The following is a 23985-nucleotide window of genomic DNA, read 5'->3' as shown; positions in this document are numbered from 1 at the left end:
GAGGGGTATCCAATAGCAGGTGACTTGGACTCATGTCTCTGCAAGGCTGTGGCAGCCATTGCTCGTAAGCTGTCTCCAGTGTCCACAGGAAGACTAAGCCCTTTCACAGTCCATTGTCTCTGCTAATGGCCCATTAGCCCTGTTTGGCTTTTCCATTGTTGTACCTGAAGGGCTGGTTGGGGGTAACACCCAAAGTAACACATTTGAAATACAAATACATAGTTAATATTCCTAATTTCAGATACAGAAATGATACATGGGATAATCACATTCAGTAAATCATAACCTTCCCAATGATATCTCACATGAGCCATCTCGCATAAAGTATATCTCAGTTATGTCATTCATATCATAAGCATATTTTCATAAAGAATATGGAGTGAAACGTCACACATTCACTCACAGCATTGCTGCTAGGAGCAGAGATTGAGGGGTTTGGAGTATCATAAAGAGCTGTCTTAAGTACTTATGTATTCTATGCTGATTTACATCCCCTTTCCAGTGTGATTGCACCAGATGTAAATCATTTTAGAATTTGATTGCGTGTGTGTATGCGTGTATTCCTGTAAATGTGCATGCAATGTCAGCAATCTAATCTATAGTTATTTTGATTTGATGTAGTTCCAACCACTGCCTTAGTTGCACATCCTATGCACGTGAAAACATATCAGTTTATGACCTATATTCAACAAACTGAGCCCAAACCTAATTCACAGCACGTGGGACACTTTCTCTGGCAGGCTATAGGGGCCATAAACTATTCATTACTGCAGAAGTTAAAAGTTTCATTTAAAAATAATTGTTTCTAGTCATGATAGTTGCTATTCAGAACCTCGTGGGCAGAGGTGAAACTGACAAGAATTAAGCAGCTGCTTGATAAAGCTAGGGGGTAGCAGCAAGTGGTGGGCCTGGAGATATTCATGGGCAAGGAAGATCCCAAAATTGAGGTGTTCTCTCCCCCCCTCTCCCCATCAGCCAGTAGGCTCTAGTGGGGTGTGTATGTATGTGGCATAATAGTGCAGACCTCCCCACAGCCTTCACAGCATGCAGGAAGCTTTGTAGGCAGATCAGAAAGTTCCTTGTCCCTTTCACTTCGCAGATGTAGGTGGACTATTACATCCACAAGACAGTTTCAATTAGCAGCTCTCTTTGAGAAATCTCTGACCTCTTCACATCGCCAGCAGACTGGGTGGCAGGTCAGACTGGGTTCTCATTTACGTCAGTGCGAAGTGGGTATAAATGCTACCAAATCAGAATGGCAGCATTTTGCATCCACACAGCACAAGTATAAATTGCAACAACAAGGTGCAAGACAAATAAGGGAGAATCGGAGACATGGTGTTTAAGAGTTTTCCTGCCCTCAAGCCTGAAAATGATAGAAGAGCACCTGCAGCAGAAAGCTCTGACTCAAAGCAGAACTCTGCAGTGGGGACATGAAACGTGGCAGGTTAGGAACAAGTGCAGGCAGGCATAAGAAAAGAGGCTGTGATTTTCAGCTGGAACATGCAAGTGGTGAACACCCTCCAATCACTCATGCTGACATTGCACCATTCCCAGGATGAGTATTTCAGCCTGCAACAGATTGAGACCTCTGCGTGTGTGCCTCCTTTTAGTCCACTGTAATCTGACAGCCAACATATTCAGTCTCATATTCAGGCTCTGCTCTGTTCAATATCTTCATTAACGACTTAGATATTGGTATAGAAAGTACGATTATTAAGTTTGCGGATGATACCAAACTGGGAGGGATTGCAACTGCTTTGGAGGACAGGGTCATAATTCAAAATGATCTGGACAAATTGGAGAAATGGTCTGAGTTAAACAGGATGAAGTTTAACAAAGACAAATGCAAAGTGCTCCACTTAGGAAGAAAAAATCAGTTTCACACATACAGAATGGGAAGAGACTGTCTAGGAAGGAGTACGGCAGAAAGGGATCTAGGGGTTATAGTGGACCACAAGCTAAATATGAGTCAACAGTGTGATGCTGTTGCAAAAAAAGCAAACGTGATTCTGGGATGTATTAACAGGTGTGTTGTGAGCAAGACACGAGAAGTCATTCTTCCGCTCTACTCTGCTCTGGTTAGGCCTCAGCTGGAGTATTGTGTCCAGTTCTGGGCACCGCATTTCAAGAAAGATGTGGAGAAATTGGAAAGGGTCCAGAGAAGAGCAACAAGAATGATTAAAGGTCTGGAGAACATGACCTATGAAGGAAGGCTGAAAGAATTGGGTTTGTTTAGTTTGGAAAAGAGAAGACTGAGAGCGGACATGATAGCAGTTTTCAGGTATCTAAAAGGGTGTCATAAGGAGGAGGGAGAAAACTTGTTCACCTTAGCCTCTGAGGATAGAACAAGAAGCAATGGGCTTAAACTGCAGCAAGGGAGGTCTAGGTTGGACATTAGGAAAAAGTTCCTAACTGTCAGGGTGGTTAAACACTGGAATAAATTGCCTAGGGAGGTTGTGGAATCTCCATCTCTGGAGATATTTAAGAGTAGGTTAGATAAATGTCTATCAGGGATGGTCTAGACAGTATTTGGTCCTGCCATGCGGGCAGGGGACTGGACTCGATGACCTCTCGAGGTCCCTTCCAGTCCTAGAATCTATGAATCTATGAATCAAAAGAGGGGGTGTGTGTTCATTTTAGACACTAAAAGACCATATGCAAAAAGGAAATATTAATTACAGCTCTTAAAAATCTGTATGGTTTTATTGAATGTTACACTAATAAAACATTTTCCTGTTTTTAACACGCTTGTGGTATTTTGCCACACCCCAATTGGATTGGCTTCACTGAATTAAATACAGAACAACATCTAGTAATGCCTAGCAACAGGAAGAAATTCCAGCAACATAAAACTCTGCTTAGCAAAGTTTATGTAATAGAAAGATAAAAGGAAAACCCTGTGATGAACTGGGGCTATGTCTGTACGACTTATGAATTGTGATTGATATTGTGAAATTGTATTATGAAACACAGCTGTATTACGAGTGCCTATACATGCGTGGATCCACCATCGCTGACAAGCCCTGTAGAAAGTACGCATCAGACAGATACAATAGAAGGTGCTTAGGGTGTAAAGACCCTATTCAGGTACAAACATCTGGAAAAGTGGGTGAGCTGTCTCCTTAGAAAATCATTTTAGCGGATTCCTCGAACAGGGAAAATAGGAGCAGTGGAAACTTACCAGGAGTAGAACAAGAGAGACCAGGTGAGCAGAAGGGGTTTAAATAAAGAAAAACACAGAAATAGAGGGGGCCAAACAGGAAGAGGAAGCATGGGGCAGGAGACAGCAAGGTCTACAGCTGCTTTTTCTGCTCCAGGAACACATGGAAGCTATAAAGTTGGATTAACAGGCTGGTGGAGGATTCCCTGCGTAATGTAATACCGCTGTAGTGGCTCCAACACCTCTTACCAGCCCCCTGAAATAGGGATGTATCTGGAGAAAGGGGACATTGCCCCAGTAATCCCTGGATGCCAGAACAACCCCTTTGCAGATTTATGTAAATTGGAGCAGACCTGAAGCTTCTCTAATCTACATCAGAGACTCATCTGTAGAGGGAAGAAAGGTACATAAAGGTATTGTCAAGCTCCCTTTGCCTCCATTCTCTAGTTATGCTGAGCACAGTTCAGACACAGCCCAAAATCAGGGCTTATTCTGCTGAGGCTGGACTATCCTTATTGTCCTGTCCTATACCAGTTGATTCATAGGGGCAGGAGAAGAAGACTGTTAGTGGGACTCTTGACACCTAAAAACCTTCTCAGGCACCTTGCTCTAGCAACCAGACAATGAGGAAACATTTCTTTCTTGCCGAGCCTTGTCCATCATTTTGTCACCCCCTTTCCCTGCCACTGGGGAGGTTGCTTACAGAGGGTGAAATACTGGCCCATTTTAAATCGGTGGAAGTTGTGCTATTGACTCAATGGGCCAGCATTTCATTCTCTCTCCATCTCAATGCCAAAACGTAAAAGGGGCCAAACTGATTACCGTCTGGCACTGTTGGCAAGAAAAGTTATAGGTGGGAAGGTGTTTTTAGGTGAAAAAAAAATTTCCTTCTCAGGGTTAAAGTGACTGCCTGTTCTCTTCCAGGGTGGAAGATCACCCAGCCAAGCAACCCAGGAGTGCTGTGAACAGGGCAGGTCAATGGATCTCCTGGTAGCCTGTCTCCAGTCTCTGGCAGTGAGGATCATCAGTGAGGACTGCCAGGCATGCATTCAGAGAAGATTCTAAAGAAGTTGCTATTTACTCAAATTAAATGATACAGCAGATTTTGTCAACTCAAAGTTCTTGTCTAACAACCGTTAGAGGCACAAGAACTAATAAGTGTCTAGCCTGTCACCTCCTGAGTCAGTGAAAAATTTAAGTCATCATGTAAAAGTACACACAATTCAATAGGGGGAAAAGATTGCTGTATCAGTCCCAATTTTTGTACAGCATTATAATAATCAACATCTGGAATACCCAGTCTGAGTTTCCCTTGCTAAATCAAGCAACATTAGAATTTGATAAGTGTACTCCTTCTGTTTCCTAGCTTTCCTGCTTACTCATTAACAGCTTATTGCATCAGTAAACTTCGAGTAGGAAGACATGTTTTTTCTATAACAAAAGTTTCAAAATTCATAGTCAGTACCTTTAGTACTAGGGCAAGTAAAGGATCATCTCATTCATATTCTTCCTTAAGACCTAGTGAAAGTTACAGGCCTAGGATTTATTCTCTCGAGCCTCCAATCTATGATGAAATGTAACATTATCCTGTATTAAGATACCATAAAGATTCTTACAGTTCAGTATTGTTCTGTTCCTGTCCCTTAGGCATGGTGTACGCACAGTTTTTGTACTAGTATAACTACGTGGGTTAGGGGTGTGATTTTTTTTTTGTATCAGTGTAATTATACTGTGATGCAGGCAGACCAAGTCCCAGCTCATCCAAGGCCCGTAGACCTCACTGAACACTGACAAATGCAGAGCTGGAAACCAGTCCGGCTCACCTATGTGTTCGTATTGTTAACACAGGTATTAGATTTATAAAAATGTGTTGAGTGTTTAGATGTAATGAAATGTTTGTGAGTTGCTGCATGCGTTAATCTCACTTATAATATGTGTGTGCCATGCTATAGGGTACCAGATATCAGAGGGGTAGCCATGTTAGTCTGTATCCACAAAAACAACGAGGAGCCCAGTGGCACCTTAAAGACTAGCAGATTTATTTGGGCATAAGCCTTCGTGGGTAAAAAGCTCACTTCTTCAGATGCATGGAGTGAAAATTACAGATACAGGCATAAATATATATTGGCACATGAAGAGAAGGGAGGTACCTCCTAGCTGTCTTCGAGACACCACTGACTTCCTGAGGAAACTACAATGCATTGGTGATCTTCCTGAAAACACCATCCTGGCCACCATGGACGTAGAAGCTCTTTACACCAACATTCCAAATGAGGATGGACTACAAGCTGTCAGGAACAGTATCCCTGATGTAGCCACGGCACACCTGGTGGCTGAGCTTTGTGACTGTCCTCACCCACAACCATTTCAGATTTGGGGACAATCTATAACTTCAAGTCAACGGCACTGCTAGGGGTACCCGCATGGCCCCACAGTATGTTAACATTTTTATGGCTGACTTAGAACAACGCTTCCTCAGCTCTCATCCCCTAGCGCCCCTCCTCTACTTACGTTACATTGATGACATCTTCATCATATGGACCCATGGGAAGGAGGCCCTTGAAGAATTTCACCTGGATTTCAACAATTTCCACCCCACCATCAACCTCAGCCTGGACCAGTCCTCACAAGAGATCCACTTCCTGGGCACTACAGTGCACATAAGTGATGGTCACATAAACATGACCCTATACCGGAAACCTACTGATCGCTATTCTTACCTATATGCCTTCAGCTTCCATCCAGGACACATCACACGATCCATTGTCTACAGCCAAGCCTTAAGATACAACCGCATTTGCTCCAATCCCTCAAACAGAGACAAACACCTACAAGATCTCTATCAAGCATTCTTAAAACTACAATACTCACCGGGAGAAGTGAGGAAACAGATTGACAGAGCGAGACGGGTACCCAGAAATCACCTACGACAGGACAGGCCCCACAAGGAAAACAGAACGCCACTGGCTATCACATACAGCCCCCAGCTAAAACCTACCTCTCCAGCGCATCATCAACAATCTACAACCTATCCTGGAAAACGATCCCCCACTCTCACAAGCCTTGGGAGGCAGGCCAATCCTCGCTTACAGACAGCCACTCAATCTGAAGCAAATACTCACCAGCAACTACACACCACACCACAGAAACACTAACCCAGGAACCAATCCCTGTAACAAACCCCATTGCCTTCTCTGCCCCATATCTACTCTAGCGACACCATCATAGGACCCAACCACACCAGCCACACCGTCAGAGACTCATTCACTTGCACATCTACTAATGTGATATATGCCATTATGTGCCAGCAATGCCCTCTGCCACGTACATTGGCCAAACCGGACAGTCTCTACGTAAACGGATAAATGGACACAAATCAGATACCAGGAATGGTAACATACAAAAGCCAGAAGGAGAACACTTTAATCTCCCTGGACATTCAATAACAGATTTAAAAGTAGCCATTCTTCAACAAAAAAAACTTCAAAAACAGATTTCAAAGAGAAACTGCTGAGCTACAATTCATTTGCAAACTTAACATCATCAATTTGGGCTTGAATAGGGACTGGGAGTGGCTGGCTCACTACAAAAGCAATTTTCCCTTTCTTGGTATTGACACCTCCTCATCGATTATTGGGAGTGGACTACATCCACCCTGACTAAACTGGCCTTCAACATTGGTTCTCCACTTTGTAATGTAACTCCCTTCCCTTCATGTGCCAATATGTATTTATACCTTTATCTGTAATTTTCACTCCATGCATCTGAAGTGAGTTTTTTACCCACAAAAGCTTATGCCCAAATAAATCTGTTAGTCTTTAAGGTGCCACCAGACTCCTCATTGTTTTTATGCTATAGGGTAATATTTAAGTGTTTGTTTTGTGACTATAAAAGTGTTTGTTCTACTACTGTAAACCCTCAGAGTCAGGAGAGAAGCATTACCAAGTGTGACATACTAGTTTACCACAAGAAGTGTCATCTCCTGCCCCACAAAAGAAGGCCCATAGACACCAGATGAGTCAATATGGAACATCAGTGGACAAAAGACACTGTTGATTGCTTCCCCCACACTCATGAAGAGGAGACTTGCACAAAGATTCATTCCAGCACAGCTTGAGCTCTGGGGGAAGAGAATCAAAATCCCCGTCAAGAAGAAATTATCCCTATCCTCCAGATGTTAACTATCCTTCTAGTTAGAAAGTTTTCCTAATATCTAAACTAAATCTCCCTTGCTGCAGATTGAGCAGATTATTTCTCAGCCTACGTATTGATTCTAATCCCACAGAAGACACAATCTACATAACAGGGAGGTAGAAAACCATAAAGCAAACTTCTGAAAGAGAGGCCTCCTCATGCCCTGCTACCATTATTTCAGGTTTCCCAGTTGCATGTGATGGTGTGAATTTTCAGGTGACAACTTCTTTGCGCCAATATACCTAGAGAAGCCAAACCAAGGTTTAACAGAACTTAAAAAATGGACCAAAGAGGCAAATCCATCATGAATAAAGGAAAAAAGATATCAAGATTATCTGCCAAAATGTGCACAATAAGAAGTCATCCAACATCACCCCACAATCCAAAGATTGAAACTACGAGAGAGCCAATCACACAAACAAGAATGAGAGGCCCATCTGGGAACATTATCCAAAATGAATAAACAAATAAATAAATAAAGCCCCCACAATTCAAAGGAAATGGCAGGACTTTATATACTGTCCCCCTCCAGTCAGATGGTGGTGAGATCCTTTTTAGAGCAGGGCTTTCAATTGCAAGTGTCAAGTAGGTCAGCAGTGATTTAAACTATTAAACTATTTTCTTTGGCTGGCATTTTGGGATCTATCTCCCATTGAAATTCCCTGGGCGCTGAGTGCCTAGTGCCATTAGGCCCCTTTGAAATTTCCAGCCACAATGATATCTGTGTCACAGGGAGCACTTGCTTTGTAAAACAGCGAGACCCTTTATGAGAAGACACTGCAGCTTCCCCATCCACCTGATCTTGTGATCTGGACTATCGAAAGTAAAACACAGATCATAAACTTGCTAACAAGTAGCTTTACCCCTTTCACTCACTGGGGCTTTTATGGTGCCTTTCTGTTTTACATCTATACAGAAGGGTGTTTTGGAAAATGAGACATTAAAACAGATATAGGAAAGCTTTTTTAGCCCATTTTACTAATTAATATGTCAAAGCTCATAAAGAAGAACTCATCAGCTTTTCTCCAGTACTGCATCATCTTAAAGAGCTGTGTCAGCAAGGACCTCAGCAGACAGTCAATATATATTAAAAGAATTTCAAGCAGTAAATCAAAATAGAAAAGGAAAGTGGGGGAAAAAAAAGGAAAATAAAACACAAATAGCTGTAAGCTACCAGTACATGATTTGGGTCTTTTTATAAAATCAAGAAATGGCAGTATTTTTTCTACATCACAAGGATCTTGTAAATAATATCTTCCTCCTCCTCCTGTTATTGTTCTTCTAGTGAAGGAAAATGAAAGACAAGTTTAAGGAAGAGCTCATACAAAACTGAACTAATATTCTCTGGATTTTGACCTCTTGGATATTTTTGGGTCATTCACATTTTTAAAGAGGCACTTTTTGTCTCTCTCTCCCTCTCAACTTTGTTATCACTGAGATTTAGGGAATGAAAAAGTTTACTATGCTAAACGCAAGGGGAGGTGGAGATAAGAAAACACTCCTGCCTTCCTGAAGGAATTTTGAGGTTCCAGGTTCTTTCCAGGGCAGGCTAAATGGGACATGTCAACACACTAATTCAGGGATTCTTCTCTTTCCACTGCAATGAGCAGAAGTTTCTGCTGAAAACATCTGCAGTTCTAAGAACTTAAAATAGGTTTTGCAGTAGCCTCATTCTCAGACAGGCCACGCGCACAATCAAGGTGCCTAATGTCACAATAACCTGAACGTATAGTCATACTCTTGTTGTTTGTGGTGCATGTGAGTGAAATAGAGGTACCTGCAGGGACACATCTTCCAATAGGAATGCTTCAGTCCTGGGGAAATCCAGGGATGTTTCTAAAAGCACGTATTTTCATTAGAGAATAAAAAAAGACTACTTTTTGTGGGTGAAATATACCAGGAAATAGAAATAGGAGGCTATAGCTACACATGCTTCTAATGCCTTGCGTTGAGACATAGCTCTGAAAAAACATTTGCCTAGGCAGAGGTAGACCAAAATGTGCTATCACCTCTGCCCAGTAACTAGTAAATACCCTCCAAACTGTAACTAGATCAAAGGGTGAGACTAAAGGATGGAAGCGTTTTCCATCCACTACATACCAGAAGGATTTTTCCTTCGAGAGTTATTGAACCACACATCTCATAGAACTAGTCATGCTGAAGGAGAGAAGGGATAATTGCATTGATTGTCAGTATGTGATAATTAATTCACTAGAGAAATATGTTTAATTTCCTGAAGTCTAGGATGAGGTGGAATCTCTCCTTTTTGCAATGAGAAAATAATAGGCTGTTTTGCTTCCTGCAGCACAAATGGGAAACCTAGGAAGGGTATGTGATGGAAGATGAAACAGGAAAGGATAGCCCTGGTCTTTCAACCTTTAAGATCCAATAGTCTAAAGTGACAGAATATGTCAGGCAAACAGGAACAGTAGGAAAATAACTCCATGCTCTTGAGCAAATTTTAAATATGACTATTTGCAGGGGCCAATGCAGGAAGGTGCTTAAGAAGCTGGAAGGGGGAGTCTGTTGCTTTTTGTTTGGTTGATTTGGTTTTTTGAAAAGTGGTTTAGGCAATACTAGATGCTGGTATCCATGGGAAAAAGTGCTTTTCAATCCTCTGCTGACAGAGTTGCTTTCCAGGTTGAGGTCAGACAAATCCAAAGGATAGCAGTTGCTCTTGTCTCCCTAAAATTGGCCAAAATGTCTAAAAATACCCCCAAACAATAAAAGACTTTCATTAGGTCATCTATAGAGAATCTGGAGAAGAGTGTGTAAAGAAAATTGGAAGTGCTGCTTAAGAACCTGGTATTCTAGGTTATTAGCACCTTTTAGCAACTGACTGCCAACAATTTATGATCTCAACAGGCTCTGTTCCAGTGTTGGTTGATCGGAAGACCCTCTATTTATCCTTGGCAAATTGAACGATGTTGGAATATTTGTGAACCTTCTCCTGACTGGAGAAAAGGGGCACACCCAAAGACCTTTCTCTCTGATGAGTCATTTTTAGAAGCTTTTTCATACCCAAAGGAGAGGCAGCTGAAACAAAACGTTCCTCCTCAGCTGTAGGAACAGGACATATGAGCTGATCCTCCAGTTTCAGAGAGAATATTTGAGGGACACAGACGAGAGGGGGAAGCCAGAGGAAGAATTTAAAGGGCGCTTTCCCTAAGTTAAGGAAATGGTCTTCAAGTATGGAATGCCTAAATCAGAGAGCTGTATAACAACAAAGCTACAGCAGACATGTAAGGCTGTATAAGCCAGGTACACCATAAATATGAAGAAATCTCGTTATTGACTGGTCTTTAAATCCAGGTTTTTGAAACAAAAGTGGCTGTAAGGAAATCTGTACAGTAACTCTTTGAGAACTGAATCAGGAAATCAGTGGATGTTCCATGCAGAGAAAGGCATGTCATGAGAAAAACAGAAGAGCTAAACAAAGAAAACAACTATTAGAAAGCAAAGCTGGAGCTGTCCACACATGTGAGAAGATCTGGAACACAGGCACAGGCATTTCTTGTGCCAGATCAGAGAAAGACAATAAGTGACAAACCAGGCTCATGACTTCATAGGGACTGTCACTGTACCTAATAAGTAGAGCAAATGCTGGTCTGTGATGGACATTTCATAAAAACATTTCCCCCGAGAGCCTTGAATTTTCATTTGCTACTTTTCTCAGGGTTAGACGTTGAAAGAATTTTATTGACACTAAAGAAATTCTGTTTTTTTTTTTTTTTTTTTTTTTTAAAACTAGAACCACTGCTCAAATGGTCAAAAATGATTAGATATACACTTGTACTAGGAAAACAACAGACTTATGAAAAAATTAAACCTTGTCGAATGAAATAGAAAGGTGAACTTGTTTCAGATCTTACAAACTGATGTAAAAATATAGCATTAAAACATGTAATAAGGAACAGCACTGAATTTCGTGGTTATCTATTATAGGTAAAAGTTCATCAGTGGATAACCTGAAATTTCTAGAAACCCTGTTTCCATGTCTCCTAAGTCACATGAGTTTTTGCATCATTGTTTAATGGTTACCCTAAAAGTAACAATCCTTTGGGATGCATACTTGAAAATTAATCATAGAATCGTAGGACTGGAAGGGATCGCAAGAGGTCTTCTAGTCCAGTCTCCTGCACTCATGGCAGGACTGAGTATTATCTAGACCACCCCTGACAGGTGTATGTCTAACCTGCTCTTAAAAATCCCCAATGATGGAGATTCCACAACCTCCGTAGGCAATTTATTCCAGTGCTTAATCACTCTGACAGTTAGGAAGTTTTTCCTAATCTTCAACCTAAATCGCCCTTGCTGCAATTTAAGCCTATTGCTTCTTGTCGTATCCTCAGAGGTTAAGAAAGAAGAACAATTTTTCTCCCTCCTCCTTGTAACAACCTTTTATGTACCTGAAAACTGTTATGTCCCCTCTCAGTCTTCTCTTCTCCAGACTAAACAAACCCAATTTTTTCAATTTTCCCTCATAGGTCATGTTTTCTAGACTTTTAATAATTTTTGTTGCTCTTCTCTGGACTTTCTCCAATTTGTCCACATCTTTCCTGAAATGTGGTGCCTAGAACTGGACACAATACTCTAGTTGAGGCCTAACCAGCGCAGAGTAGAGCAGAAGAATTACTTCTCGTGTCTTGCTTACAACGTTCCTGTTAATACATCCCAGAATGATGTTTGCTTTTTTTTTTTTTTTTTGCAACAGACTTATATTTAGCTTGTGATTCACTATAACCCCCCAGATCCCTTTCCGCAGTCCTCGTTCCTACGCAGTCATTTCCCATTTTGTGTGTGCAATTGACTGTTCCTTCCTAAATGGAGTATTTTGCATTTGTCCTTATTGAATTTCATCTATTTACTTCAGACTATTTCTCCAGTTTGTCCAGATCATTTTGAATTTTAATCCTATCCTCCAAACCACTTGCAACCCCTCCCAGTTTGGTATCATCCACAAACTTTATAAGTGTACTCTCTATGCCATTATCTAAATCACTGATAAAGATACTGAAGAGAACTGGACCCAAAACTGATCCCTGCAGGGCCCCACTTGATACGCCCTTCCAGCTTGATTGTGAACCACTGATAACTACTCTGGGAATGATTTTCCAACCAGTTATGAACCCACCTTACAGTAGCTCCATCTAGGTTGCATTTCCCTAGCTTGTTTATGAGAAGATCATGCGAGACAATATCAAAAGCCTTACTAAAGTCAAGATACACCACATCTACCACTTCCTTCCTTATCCACAAGGCTTGTTACTGTAATAAAGCAACTGCACCTTGTACAGTACTGCAACTTGTTTCACAGAATTGTTATTACAACACTTTATGGTAATACTGCTGTATATAAACCTTCATTGATAACAAATATAGATCTTAAGCAGTTTAAGAAAAAGTGGATCCTTTCGTTAGTATAGTCACACTGAAAGAACAACTTCTGCAGATGAATAAATGGGAATAAAAAAACAATAGTGAAAGCTTCGGTAGGGCTGTCTATCTTCAATATTTCAGATTGAGAGAGTGGAAAACTGAAATTCTTCCAGGAGGACAAAGAGAATAAGACATTTATATTGTTCACAGTTTACACTGTTTAAGTGCCTACATTGGCACATGAAAAGATTACAGGTTTTGTCCTTTAATTATTTTAACTCACACTCTGCTCAATGTTCAATAGATATATTTTTAAAGAAACCGTTATTGCTTTTCCTGCAAATGAGCCCAGCCTATGTATGGAACTACATACACTGCCAAGCAATAAGTAAGCCTTAATTTATCACTGTGGAAGTGAAGTTATGCATTAATTTGCAAACCTTTCAGCCACCACAGTTGCTATAAGCGAGATCCAGCTGTTGCTCACAGATTGGCTCTTTTTTGAGGGAAGGGCAGGTGAAATAAGGTACAAGAAAGTTCTTACCTTGTTTGTGTCCAGCCAATGAACTAACCTGGCTTTCATCTGCCACTGGAGGAGACAAAGAAAGAGAGAGAGGCAGAGATCAGAAATTCCTTTAAAACGAGTAGTCTTTGAAATAATGTCAAATCATTTCAGACACATGATATATTAATTTTTTAGTTTGTAATGATTTGCATAAAGGCTTTTTTTCCTCTCATCCACCTGGGACACCTCAGAGATCTAGCACCTGATCCAAAGCCTGTTAAATTCAATGGAACAGGCCCATAGCATTTCTACATTTGAAATGCAGTTGTGGGCAGGGCAACTGATTTTGTAAATACCATATTTTGCCAGAAAAATCTTAGGACTTTGGAGAATTGTAACATTTTCAGGTCAGAGGCCACAATCCTGGAAAAGAATCCACAAGCGGGGACCCTCACATCTGCATGAAGTCCCACTGAAGTCAATGGCTTCTGTGCAGGCATCAGGTCTCCTGGAAGCAGATCCCTTTGTAGGATTTGTGCTTTCTTACAGTTATGAAAAAAACTGGTTTATAACTCATACCTTTACAGTCTACATCATGTTGCAAAGCATGGATCTATATAGTCATATCAGTCTGCATACAGAATAAATCGTGGAGAACTATTTCTAAACTTAACAAAAAACTGTAATTTTGCATAATAAGTATACTTCAGTTTATTATCATATATCTCATGAAACTAATTAAAACATTCTCCCAGAAGCTTGTGTGGAAAAACCAATCACCTTTTCTTAAAAAGAAATTTATGCAAAAGAACAAGTGCTAATGTAATGTTAAGGCTCATGAATCAAGCAGAGAAATGAGCATTAAGGCTGATCGCTTATCCTTAACTCTACCTGCCTACCCACCTCTTTGGACTTATGCCTGGTCTCCCTTTACAGCATAACAGATTGTCAAGTCATAAAAAATATAATACAAACTGGAATTTATTATACAACCTTCCCTGTAGTGACCACCATTAAAAAGTCAATGTTTACCCACAGTTGCAGGAAAGACCACAGTAAGACTTGTAATACAAGGGAAACTTCCTATTCTCGCTATGTGGAAAAACTGTAGAATCTTAGATACCCCTGTGTGGTAAATGTAGGTAAATGACAAAACTGAACAGCAACTACTGTACAATAATTTACAGTATTGTATGTAGCCATCAGACCTGGCTTGATGTTTAAGTCTCAATGGAGATCTAAAAAGTAGGTAAATATCATCCCAGTTTTACAAATGGGAAACAGAGGAACAGTCTGGTAAAGCGTCTTGCCCAAAGTCAACCTGAACGGCAGCGTCAGATTCAGCATTAGAATCCAGGTCGCCTGATGCACAGGACCATGATCAAGTCACTAGACCACTATGTCCCCCACACTCTCAATACACAAAGCCCACATTCCTCATCAGTAAAACAGACAATTTAATTTGGACTACTTTATGGGGAGAGACTCTTGTGAAAAATGACTGGGACTATATCTACACTAGAGAGCTTACAGCAGCACAGCTGTACCGATGCAGCTGTAAGATCGCTCATTATGTAACCCGTTTATGTGGACAGGAGAGAGCTCTCCCATCAACATAATTTAACCACCCCCAATGAGCAGCGGTAGCCATGTCAGCGGGAGAAGCTCTCCCACCGACAAAGTGCTGTACACATCAGCGCTTTTGTCGGTGTAATTTAGGTTGCTCAGAGGTGTGTTTTTTCACACCCCTGAGTGAGCAACATACATTTTGCTGAAATAAGTGGTAGTGTAGCCAGGCCCAAGTAATCTTTATAAATTTCTGTATAAGCGCAAAGTATTGTTGAGGCCAGGCCAAAGTGGGAAGGGAACACAAAAAGAGGTATGGGCTCCAGGGCCTATGCTCTTTTTTTAGGGCATATCGTCTCTGGAGGAGATGACAGTCAGACACACATTTCACTACCCAGTTAAACAGCCCTCAGAACTCAAAAAGACTGGAAATGAGTTTCCTGCATGATATTTCAAACTGTGCCCCCGAAAATATCTACCTTCAAGCTGAAAGTAAGCATGGAAAACTTCAGTCCCAAAGGTTAATGTTTTGACAAGTTATGATTGTGTGAAAACAAGGGATTATAATGGAAACTGATTTGCAACCTTAATTATAGCAGTCACTAATGGCAACCGCTATAATATATGGTAATTACCTGAAGCAGGTTGTATTACAGTACATGGTAACTATAAAAAAAACAAGATACCAAGATTCATAGATTTTTTTTAAAACTCTGTTGATGATTGGATTTGCCTGAGACAGGTTTATATTATTAAAAGGGATAAACCCATTTAACTCAAGCATACCTTACATACTGGCTTCACATATAAAAATTAGATTTTAATATTGGAGGGAAAGAAGAAGAGTGAAATGATTATAAACTGAAAAATCTTACAAAAAATACGTCAGCTTGCCCTTTGTCTTTGAGAAACTCGTTTAAACATTCCCCAGACTTAACTGGAAAACACACTTCAGTCATGATTTCAGCTTATGTTTATAACTTTACATATAATGTTGTAAACAGGCACTTTACCATGATATTACTGATCAGCAAGTTATGACTTTCCAAATGATATCTCACAAGGCATATATTGTATAAAGATTATTACAATAATGTGCAGGGTGTGAATAAAGGGATGTATTCCATCATAATGCCTCACATCTAAGTAATATAAAAAAACATTAATAAGCTGAGTACTGCACAATAATGACAACATTCATTTTTCATTTGTGTTCTTTTTTCTTCAGCAAGGCCTAGCCACATGGAAAGTTTTATTTTTAGATTTCAGCCACTGTTGGAGTATCTCTGCAGAAAGGCATCTGATTTTTTTTTTAAGTTGGGGGAGGGAAACCCTCTCTCCAAATCATTACTAACTCAATAATGGCTGGATTGTTTTTGAAGAAACATTTAGAGAAGAAATTACCTGAAATCATAATGAAGACTAACCATGGAAAGTTTCAGCCCAAGAGAAAAATGCCTGAGTATGTTCTGAGCATCTCAAGATAGCAGTGCACACAGAAAAACTTCACAGTACAAAAATTCAACTATAACTTTACCTAATGAGAATGCTATATATACATATATATGTTTTTAATGTAAAAAAGTTAAATGTGATAAACTACAAAAAAATCTATTTATTTCTGGGACCAGGAAGTAAGGAATGGGGAGCAAACAAACAAATGGAAATGAGCTGTATAAAGATGTATTACTTCTGGGGGAATTCTGCGCCACTGCGCAATGCAGAATTTTGCAGAAATTAACATTGTGCATGCAGAATTTTCTTTCCCCCACAGAAATGGGATGCAGTTCTCCTGGCAGCCACTAAGGGCCTCTGGACCCAGCAGAGCCCAGCTTGCACCTAGAAGACACTGCCAGAGGGAGGGAGAGGGAACTAGAGGGTTCATGGCAGCTACAGTTCCCAGTACGACCTGAGGGAAGGAGACGGCGGTGCACAGGAAACTCCACACAAGCCCTGGACCCAACATCAGGCTGTTTCTCCCTCTAGATCCCTGGGCTCTGGGTGGGGAAGCGGGGCAGGTGTCTGGGCTGGGGGGGGCCACAGCTGGGCTCTGGGGGGGAGGGGATGTGGGTATCTGGGCAAGGGGGGTCCCGCGTCTGGGCTCTAGGGGAAGAGGGGGTTTGGGTGTTTTGGCTGGGGGGGGGAGGGAAGATCATGGCTGGGCTCTTAAGGGAGGAGGGATTGTGGGTGTCTGCCCTCCTCCCACCCCCAAGCTGGGCTCTTGGGGGAGGGGAAGGGGGCAGAGAAACAGAGACCGGGTTGTCATAGGGGTTTCTTTAACTCTCTACTCCTTGGGGAATTTGTGTGTGTGTCTGTGTTGTTACAGACATACTTGCTGACAGGTATTTTGAAATAAATTACCAAAATAACTGAAACTGGTGTGATTATGTAGTGTTATTTTGACAATTAAAATTTGCAGAATTTTATAAAATATTGTGCGCAGAATTTTTATTTTTTAGGTGCCGAATTTTTAATTTTTTGGCGCAAAATCCAGGAGTAAATGTATGCACATTAAAGATGATACTTTCTGTTGCTGAATTAAAAAAAAATGAGACATACATTTGGATCATTGTAGAATACATCTATATAATGTAATGATTATTTTCATAATATGCATTATTTGTTTGTCAGTTATCTGCACATCTCAAGAAATACATTATAATTAAGGATAAGGTTTTGTCACGCATATTTTTAGTAAAAGTCACTGACAGGTCATGGGCAATAAAGAAAAATTCACGGAAGCCAGTGACCTGTTGGCGACTTTTACTAAAAATATGCATGACAAACTGGGAAGCTCCGCAGTCCCCACACCACTCCAAGGCCCTAGCTCAGAGCCGCAGGGTCTCCCCACTGCCTGTGGCTCCAAGCTCTGGGGCACCCCGGCCGCCCGTGGCGGCTCTGAGCTTCAAGGCACTCCCGCCGCCTGTGGCAGCTGGGAGCTCCCGGGGGCCCTTCTGCCCATGGGGACTGGGATCTCCCGGGGAACCCCCACCACCCACAGCAGCTGGGAGCTGCGGGGCATACCAGCCGCCTGCGGCGGCTCTGAGCTCCAGGGCACCCCTACCTCCTGCGGTGGCTGGGAGCTTGGGGCCACCACAGTTCCCAGCCACCACCTGTGGTGGGGGGACCCTGCAGCTCCCAGACACCGTAGGCTCAAGTCACGGACATCTCTGGAAGTCACAGATTCCGAGACCTCCATGACAAAATCCTAGCCCTAATTATAACTGGTGAGACCAGCCACTTGTTTGCAGCCAGCACCTGCAATGCTCATTGAAATGTAAGTGACTAGTAAGGACTACAACCACTTAATACAAGTGTACAGATCTGGGGAGTTTGCAAGACCCACATGATCATCCTCTGATGACAGAAGATGGCATATTGCTAATAAGCAGAAATCTCTCCGGTTAAACACTCACAGCTAGCATTACTCTTTTTACAATGCCAACACTATGTCAAGAGGTGGAAAAACTCTATAACATGAATATGCAGTTATGTTAAGATTTCCAATATTTCATGTTGAAATGCTTGAAGTAAAGCAGCACTCTAGAACATGATGTAATGCTTAGTATCAGTAGAAGTAGCATGATGGTAAAAATGCTTGTCTACTCCCTTCTACTCAGTCTTTGATTGGCATCTCCATGCCACGCTCAAGACAACCAAGTTATGTGTTTTACAGCAATGTTTTTCTTTTCAGTGGAGTAGCATGCAACGCATATTCTAAATAGGGTCATAAGAGAGTTGCTTCTCTGGATACAATAACACTTTCCTTAATGGTCAGTAAATTAATTTCAAACAGTTATTTAGAAAATCAAAATCAATGCATCTGCCAATAGTGATAATCAATGTTCCTCCTTTTTTGCAGATCAGTTTCAGCACCATAGCTTTCTTTTCTCAAGCTAATATAAAGCTGTTCTGTACAAAAAATCAAGTTGCTCTTCTTTACCAAAAGCAGGGTATTACTATTTTAACTTGCAGTGCCTCTTTACATCACAGTTTTTACACACTGACTGATACCTATTTAAAAAAACCTTTAAAAATGTGTGAAGGCTATAGTACCATACTTCTTGTGAACAAAATGACACAGTTTTGCATTTCTGATTATAAAAATAAAAAAAGCAAACCTAAACCAATAAAACATCAAGGAATTTCCTGGAAAACTAATTCCTCAGACAACGTTCTCTGTTTGAGAAAGCCTAACAAAAAACTTTTTATAATAAGCAAATTCATTAGCAAGGACCTTACTCCCTAGCTACACACACAAACGCTGCTTACAAGCTTTTTAGAATCTAAATAAATTACTTTTTCTGATCTAAACATATTACAGTAAAACAAGGCAACAAATCGGTCACTGGCTTTCCAGATGGATGTTATCCTTACACAGCCCTTTCAGTATAATCAAGACATAGCACTATCAATTAATTGTAGTCAATGATCGTGCCAATGACATGACTCTCTTGCAGCTTTTATTTTTTTGGTGCAGTGGCTCCCAATCTAGACGTGGGAGTAAATTACTCACAGGGATTGTGTCAAATTTTGGCTCTCACCCATCCCTGTGAATGTTTGCTAGCCGTTTCATTTATTTTTTGGAATCTCCCTACTACATTTTAGAAGTGCGGTGGACTTTTATCCCCTCTGTACTGGGGAGGATGGTTTACTGTTACATGGTAGGATACAAGCTGAAAACTCAGATAATTTCCCTAATCAGTTGTATTTCATACCTCTTTTCCTCTAGAATTTACGGTTTCTAGTGATGCTCTAAAGCAGGCAAGGGCCATCTTACATTTTAAATTGTGATCATGGGCCAGGTCTACAAAGTGAGAGACACAAATTATCCGCAGTCCATAACCACTCTCCCCTACTGATAACAATGGGCCTGATCCTGAGAGATGCGGAGCACTGGCTAGCTCTGCTCACTTTAATGGGAGTTACAGATACTCAACATTCCCAGCATGACGCCTAATGGGAGGTTTGCACAAAGACTGAGGATAAAGTATGGCTTTTAAGTAGTAACAAAGGGCAACATTTTGCAAAGTGCCTTAATATTTGGGTGTCCAACGTGAGCTACTTAGAGCCTGAAGCATCAAGGATCTGAAAGACTTCTCAGATTCTTTTTCTCATCTGTACTTCTTTGCTCTAAACTGTTCTTTTGAGAAAGATTGTAATTAACTTGACAGCTTAATTCAGTTATGTTCCAAGAGCTTCCCTGACATTGTAGATTCAATACATCCCATACTTTGGCACAAGCCTCTGCTTGCACCTATTACTACTAAAGAACCGACTATATACACTCTGTGCTGTACAGTACACAGGGACCACATTTCTATTTTTAAATTAAAGCTTTTTATTTGGCAGCATACCGCATCATTGTACCATCACAGTCGCCAAATTCTTCCTTTTCTTTTAGTGGCACATCAACTTCATTCTTCAGTGTTACACTGTCAACTGAGGCCATCCCCCTTATTTCACACCTTTGTTGTGTAGCTAAATACCTTATATAATCATTTAATTGTTTTTTATTGTTGGGGTTAATTCATATGTAATCAATGTGTGATGAATAAATTTATGTTGTAGGTAATAGTGTAGGAACATGTAGGATAATATTATAGGGGTATAGGATTGATATGCATATATTATTGGTAAGAGTGTGTTAGGTATACAAGTAAGGTAAGACTGTAAAATGAGACCTGTCAAATTTCAGCTTAGCCACATAAGGCCTTAGGCCTGAAAGAAGTTGACATGACTAGTTGACCCAAGGGTAACCCTGTACCAGCAAAGTTGCAAGATTATCATAAAAGATATGTTAATGGGTGATGTTCAGAAAAATATGCGACCACGTGCCCGTCATTACCGCAAGTTGCCCGATGGTAACATCATGGGAAATTCTGCAATAACTGCAAGTTACCATGGGAACTTATTGATGTAAATGTTAATGATGATATGGGGAACTCAGAATATAGGCGATGGAAAGTGGGGTTTGGGATTTATGGGGTGTTGAAGTCCTGATAAGGGAAAGGGTTGGAACTATCATGTATCTGCATAAGGATTACGGGTGTGAGAGTGTAACACAGAATAAAAGGGTTCCCTCAGCATCAATAGGGAGGAAAAATCGACCTCCACCTTCCACAGATGGCCACCTGATGAGAGATCCATCTCAGTGGTACTATTGGGGATGTGAGTCTGAAAACATTGATGCTGGACATTTTATGGTAATCCTCCATTTTCATTTATGTATCTAAAACATTATCTGTGTATTATGGTTTTTAATAAAGGGATGATTGATAACTTGTGAATGTTTTTGTGGTCACTGCTATTGCTCCCTGTGTGCTCCTACAGTCTCCAGACCTAATGATATTTCTATTAGTGGTTGTCACCCTGCTAATTCAGATATTGCAGCCCTTAGGGAGCTCGAACCTTTGGCACAGGCTACTATAGTTTGATATACCATTGGCAATATCAACCCATCAACATTATGAAGGCTACAGTTGCCTTTTCTAATTCTCTCTAACCTCTACCGAAGCAGATTGAATCTTTCTAATGAAACACAGTACAACATTAATACTGATCTAGCTTGACTATAAACCTACACTATGTCAATATCACTTCTCCTAGGCTCCCAGAGTTAATCCAAAAGTTCATAATCAAATCTGTCATTTATAAGTTAGAGCCACTGGGTGGGGAATAAGGTTTATAATGCAATTATCTTAAAACTGATCTAAAATTTAAACTTGATTACCACTAGTCCCTTCATGTTCACAACATCAATACATGCATATAATTAATTTGTTCTAATATTTTAATTGTCTAAATCAAGTAACCCCAAATTTTACAACAGATTGGGGTTTGTTCTCTAATTAGAAATCTACTAAGGCATTCAAATGTTTCCCTAATTTTTGAAAACACAATAGCATCCATTTCTAATACTTCACCCTGTAATCTGCCCTCAGAAAATTTTACCGTATTAGAAAGTTACTTGTGATGTGAGCTGGAAGCGTTTTGAGATGCTGGTTAATACTTTGTCCCCCAGACAGCCAAGGGCTTGTATATTATAATTTTGCTTAGCCCCATATTAGCTGAAAGGAGAGTCTGACTTTTATTTTTAAAAAAGTCCTGCCCTCCAATGGATGATTTGGCAAATTAAAGTTGTACCCAAATTCTTATTAAGAAAGTATATTAGCAAGTGGTGATCCTCCAGCATGTCTTCAATCTCTTCATTCATGCTCTAAGGAACTTGACTGGGTTTTAAACTTGCTCACAACCCAAACACGTCTGATTTATATTCTGAAGTAACTTACTCACCAACACAGACAGAGTCACTTTCTTCTATTTGGTCTCTGTAACAGTCAGCACAGATCTTCCCCTAAGTATCTTTTCATCCAATCAAGACATTCCTCCATTTGAGAAATAATTATCTCCACTACCACTCTGTCTGCCCCTAGCTTAGTTACTTCCTGGGATCTCTGACTTCTATCTCAGTCTCCCAAAGCATCATCCGGCTCAGAGCAATCCAATGAAGTAACTGATAAAGATCCTATCTCCCATACCCTTCTCTAAAACACTGACTTCTCACAATTTTGAGATGACTTGAAAAGTCTGATCTGTAACCTACAAAATCCTTCGTTGTCAGAGAAATGCTAAAAGTTTGCCTCCTTGCAGAACATCCCATACCCTGTGTTTTAGCATATCATTTAATAATTACCCCTAAATACATAAATGGAGTTGGCTGGTGTCTCCACTAATCATGCCACAAGGTTAAGGAACTCTATGAATATGCCTAATGATGTTATAACAGCTAATTCTTCACCCACATTTAAAAACAGGTGAAAAACCTCCCTGTTTTTCCAGATCATGCAGCCTAACCAACTGAGGTCTGCTTGTTGTAGAAAGGTGTTTTGAGCAGCACCATAGGATACTGGTCATGGGTGTTGTGTTGCACATAAAAATGATATCTTTAAATATCTAGTCTACAGAGTATTTTGCTTGAATTGATATACAACAAAATTGCTATACACTAATATCCTTCAATGTCATGTGACTGCAGGTTAAAGCAAGCAGCACTTTCATGTTTTCCATACAGTTCCCATGGATGTAGTTTTTATAGCATATTTATGCAAAGCCCAAGTTATTCCTGTGCGTAACAATTTATGGAAATCAAAGGGGTTTATAAGCAAACAATAAATCACTCCTTTTTCTTTTAAAGCACACTAATTTTCACCCTCCAGGTCAACAACAGCAACAAAAAAATCCATGTTGCCATATAGTATTACTTTTTTGGGGGGGGAGGGGAAACAGTTGAGGGGGAAAAAAGCTAGTGTAAATGGATGTTGGTGAGTTATTATGGTAGTTATTTTCTATACAACTGTGTGGGGACATGTGCATGTATAGAAGGTGGTTAAAGGAGAGGGAAAAATCATTCTTTCAATGAATTGATTGCTGCCTCTCCTTTCTCATGTGCCATTATCTTTTGAGATAAGTGTCTGACTTATTTGTGAAGAGGAAGATACAACACATTTTCATTTCTACAGTTTCGAATTTGTTGTGCTGGGGTTTATAAAAGTACATAATGCACAGGTCTAAATTTGGCCAGTAATCTAAATCTAATTGTGCAAGCGTCAGGATCGGATTTTGGCTGGCCTTGCAGCGGTGTCTGGCAGCAAGGCATAAGGAGCCCTCCTCCTCCTCGCACAACAAAGCAAGGGGCATCACTCATACCCAATGTGTGCGCACCTGCAGCACAAGGAGCGGCGGGTCGAGTTCCACAAGGAGCAATAGACTCCACAAAAGGGGAAAGGTCATGCTGTCACCCTCCTCCTGCACTAACTGTTGGACTCAAATCAGAGCAGGGGAGGGAAGGAAACATATACCACACCTTTCAAATGGTAGTGTTGCTCTCATGTAAGCTCCCCCTATGCTCCTGGAGGTATTCTGGCTCCTTCACCTCAGAAACAGGCAGAACGTCATTAGGATCTGCTGGTGGCTTAGAACCCCTCTGTATCTTGCCGCTGTAGTGGTGGCAATAAAAGGTTTGAGAGATCCCTTGACTTTTACCCTACAATAATGAAGGCTAGGGCCCTGAGCCAGACACACAGCAGAACAATCTACAAGTATCCTCACACATGGATGTTTTGTACCAACACAGAAAAGGTATGCTTTCACTCCCCTCCCTGAAAAACAGTATCAG

General features: G+C 40.7%; 1 protein-coding gene across 1 annotated transcript in view; it reads right to left on the bottom strand.

Annotated features, from left to right (window-relative positions):
* PARD3B (par-3 family cell polarity regulator beta) overlaps window positions 1-23985 on the bottom strand; it is a 589898-nt gene that overhangs the window by 207993 nt on the left and 357920 nt on the right. The window contains exon 16 of the mRNA XM_024206395.2: window positions 13281-13325. Within this exon, the coding sequence (XP_024062163.1) occupies window positions 13281-13325 (45 nt within the window). The remainder of the gene's footprint in view (window positions 1-13280; window positions 13326-23985) is intronic.

The sequence above is a fragment of the Terrapene carolina genome, unplaced genomic scaffold (assembly GCF_002925995.2).
Source record: "Terrapene carolina triunguis isolate 2854851 unplaced genomic scaffold, T_m_triunguis-2.0 Scaffold62, whole genome shotgun sequence".
In the NCBI taxonomy this organism is placed as follows: Eukaryota; Metazoa; Chordata; order Testudines; family Emydidae; genus Terrapene; species Terrapene triunguis.
The sequence above is the reverse complement of the archived record's forward strand: the minus strand, read 5'-3'. Positions and strand labels throughout refer to the sequence as shown.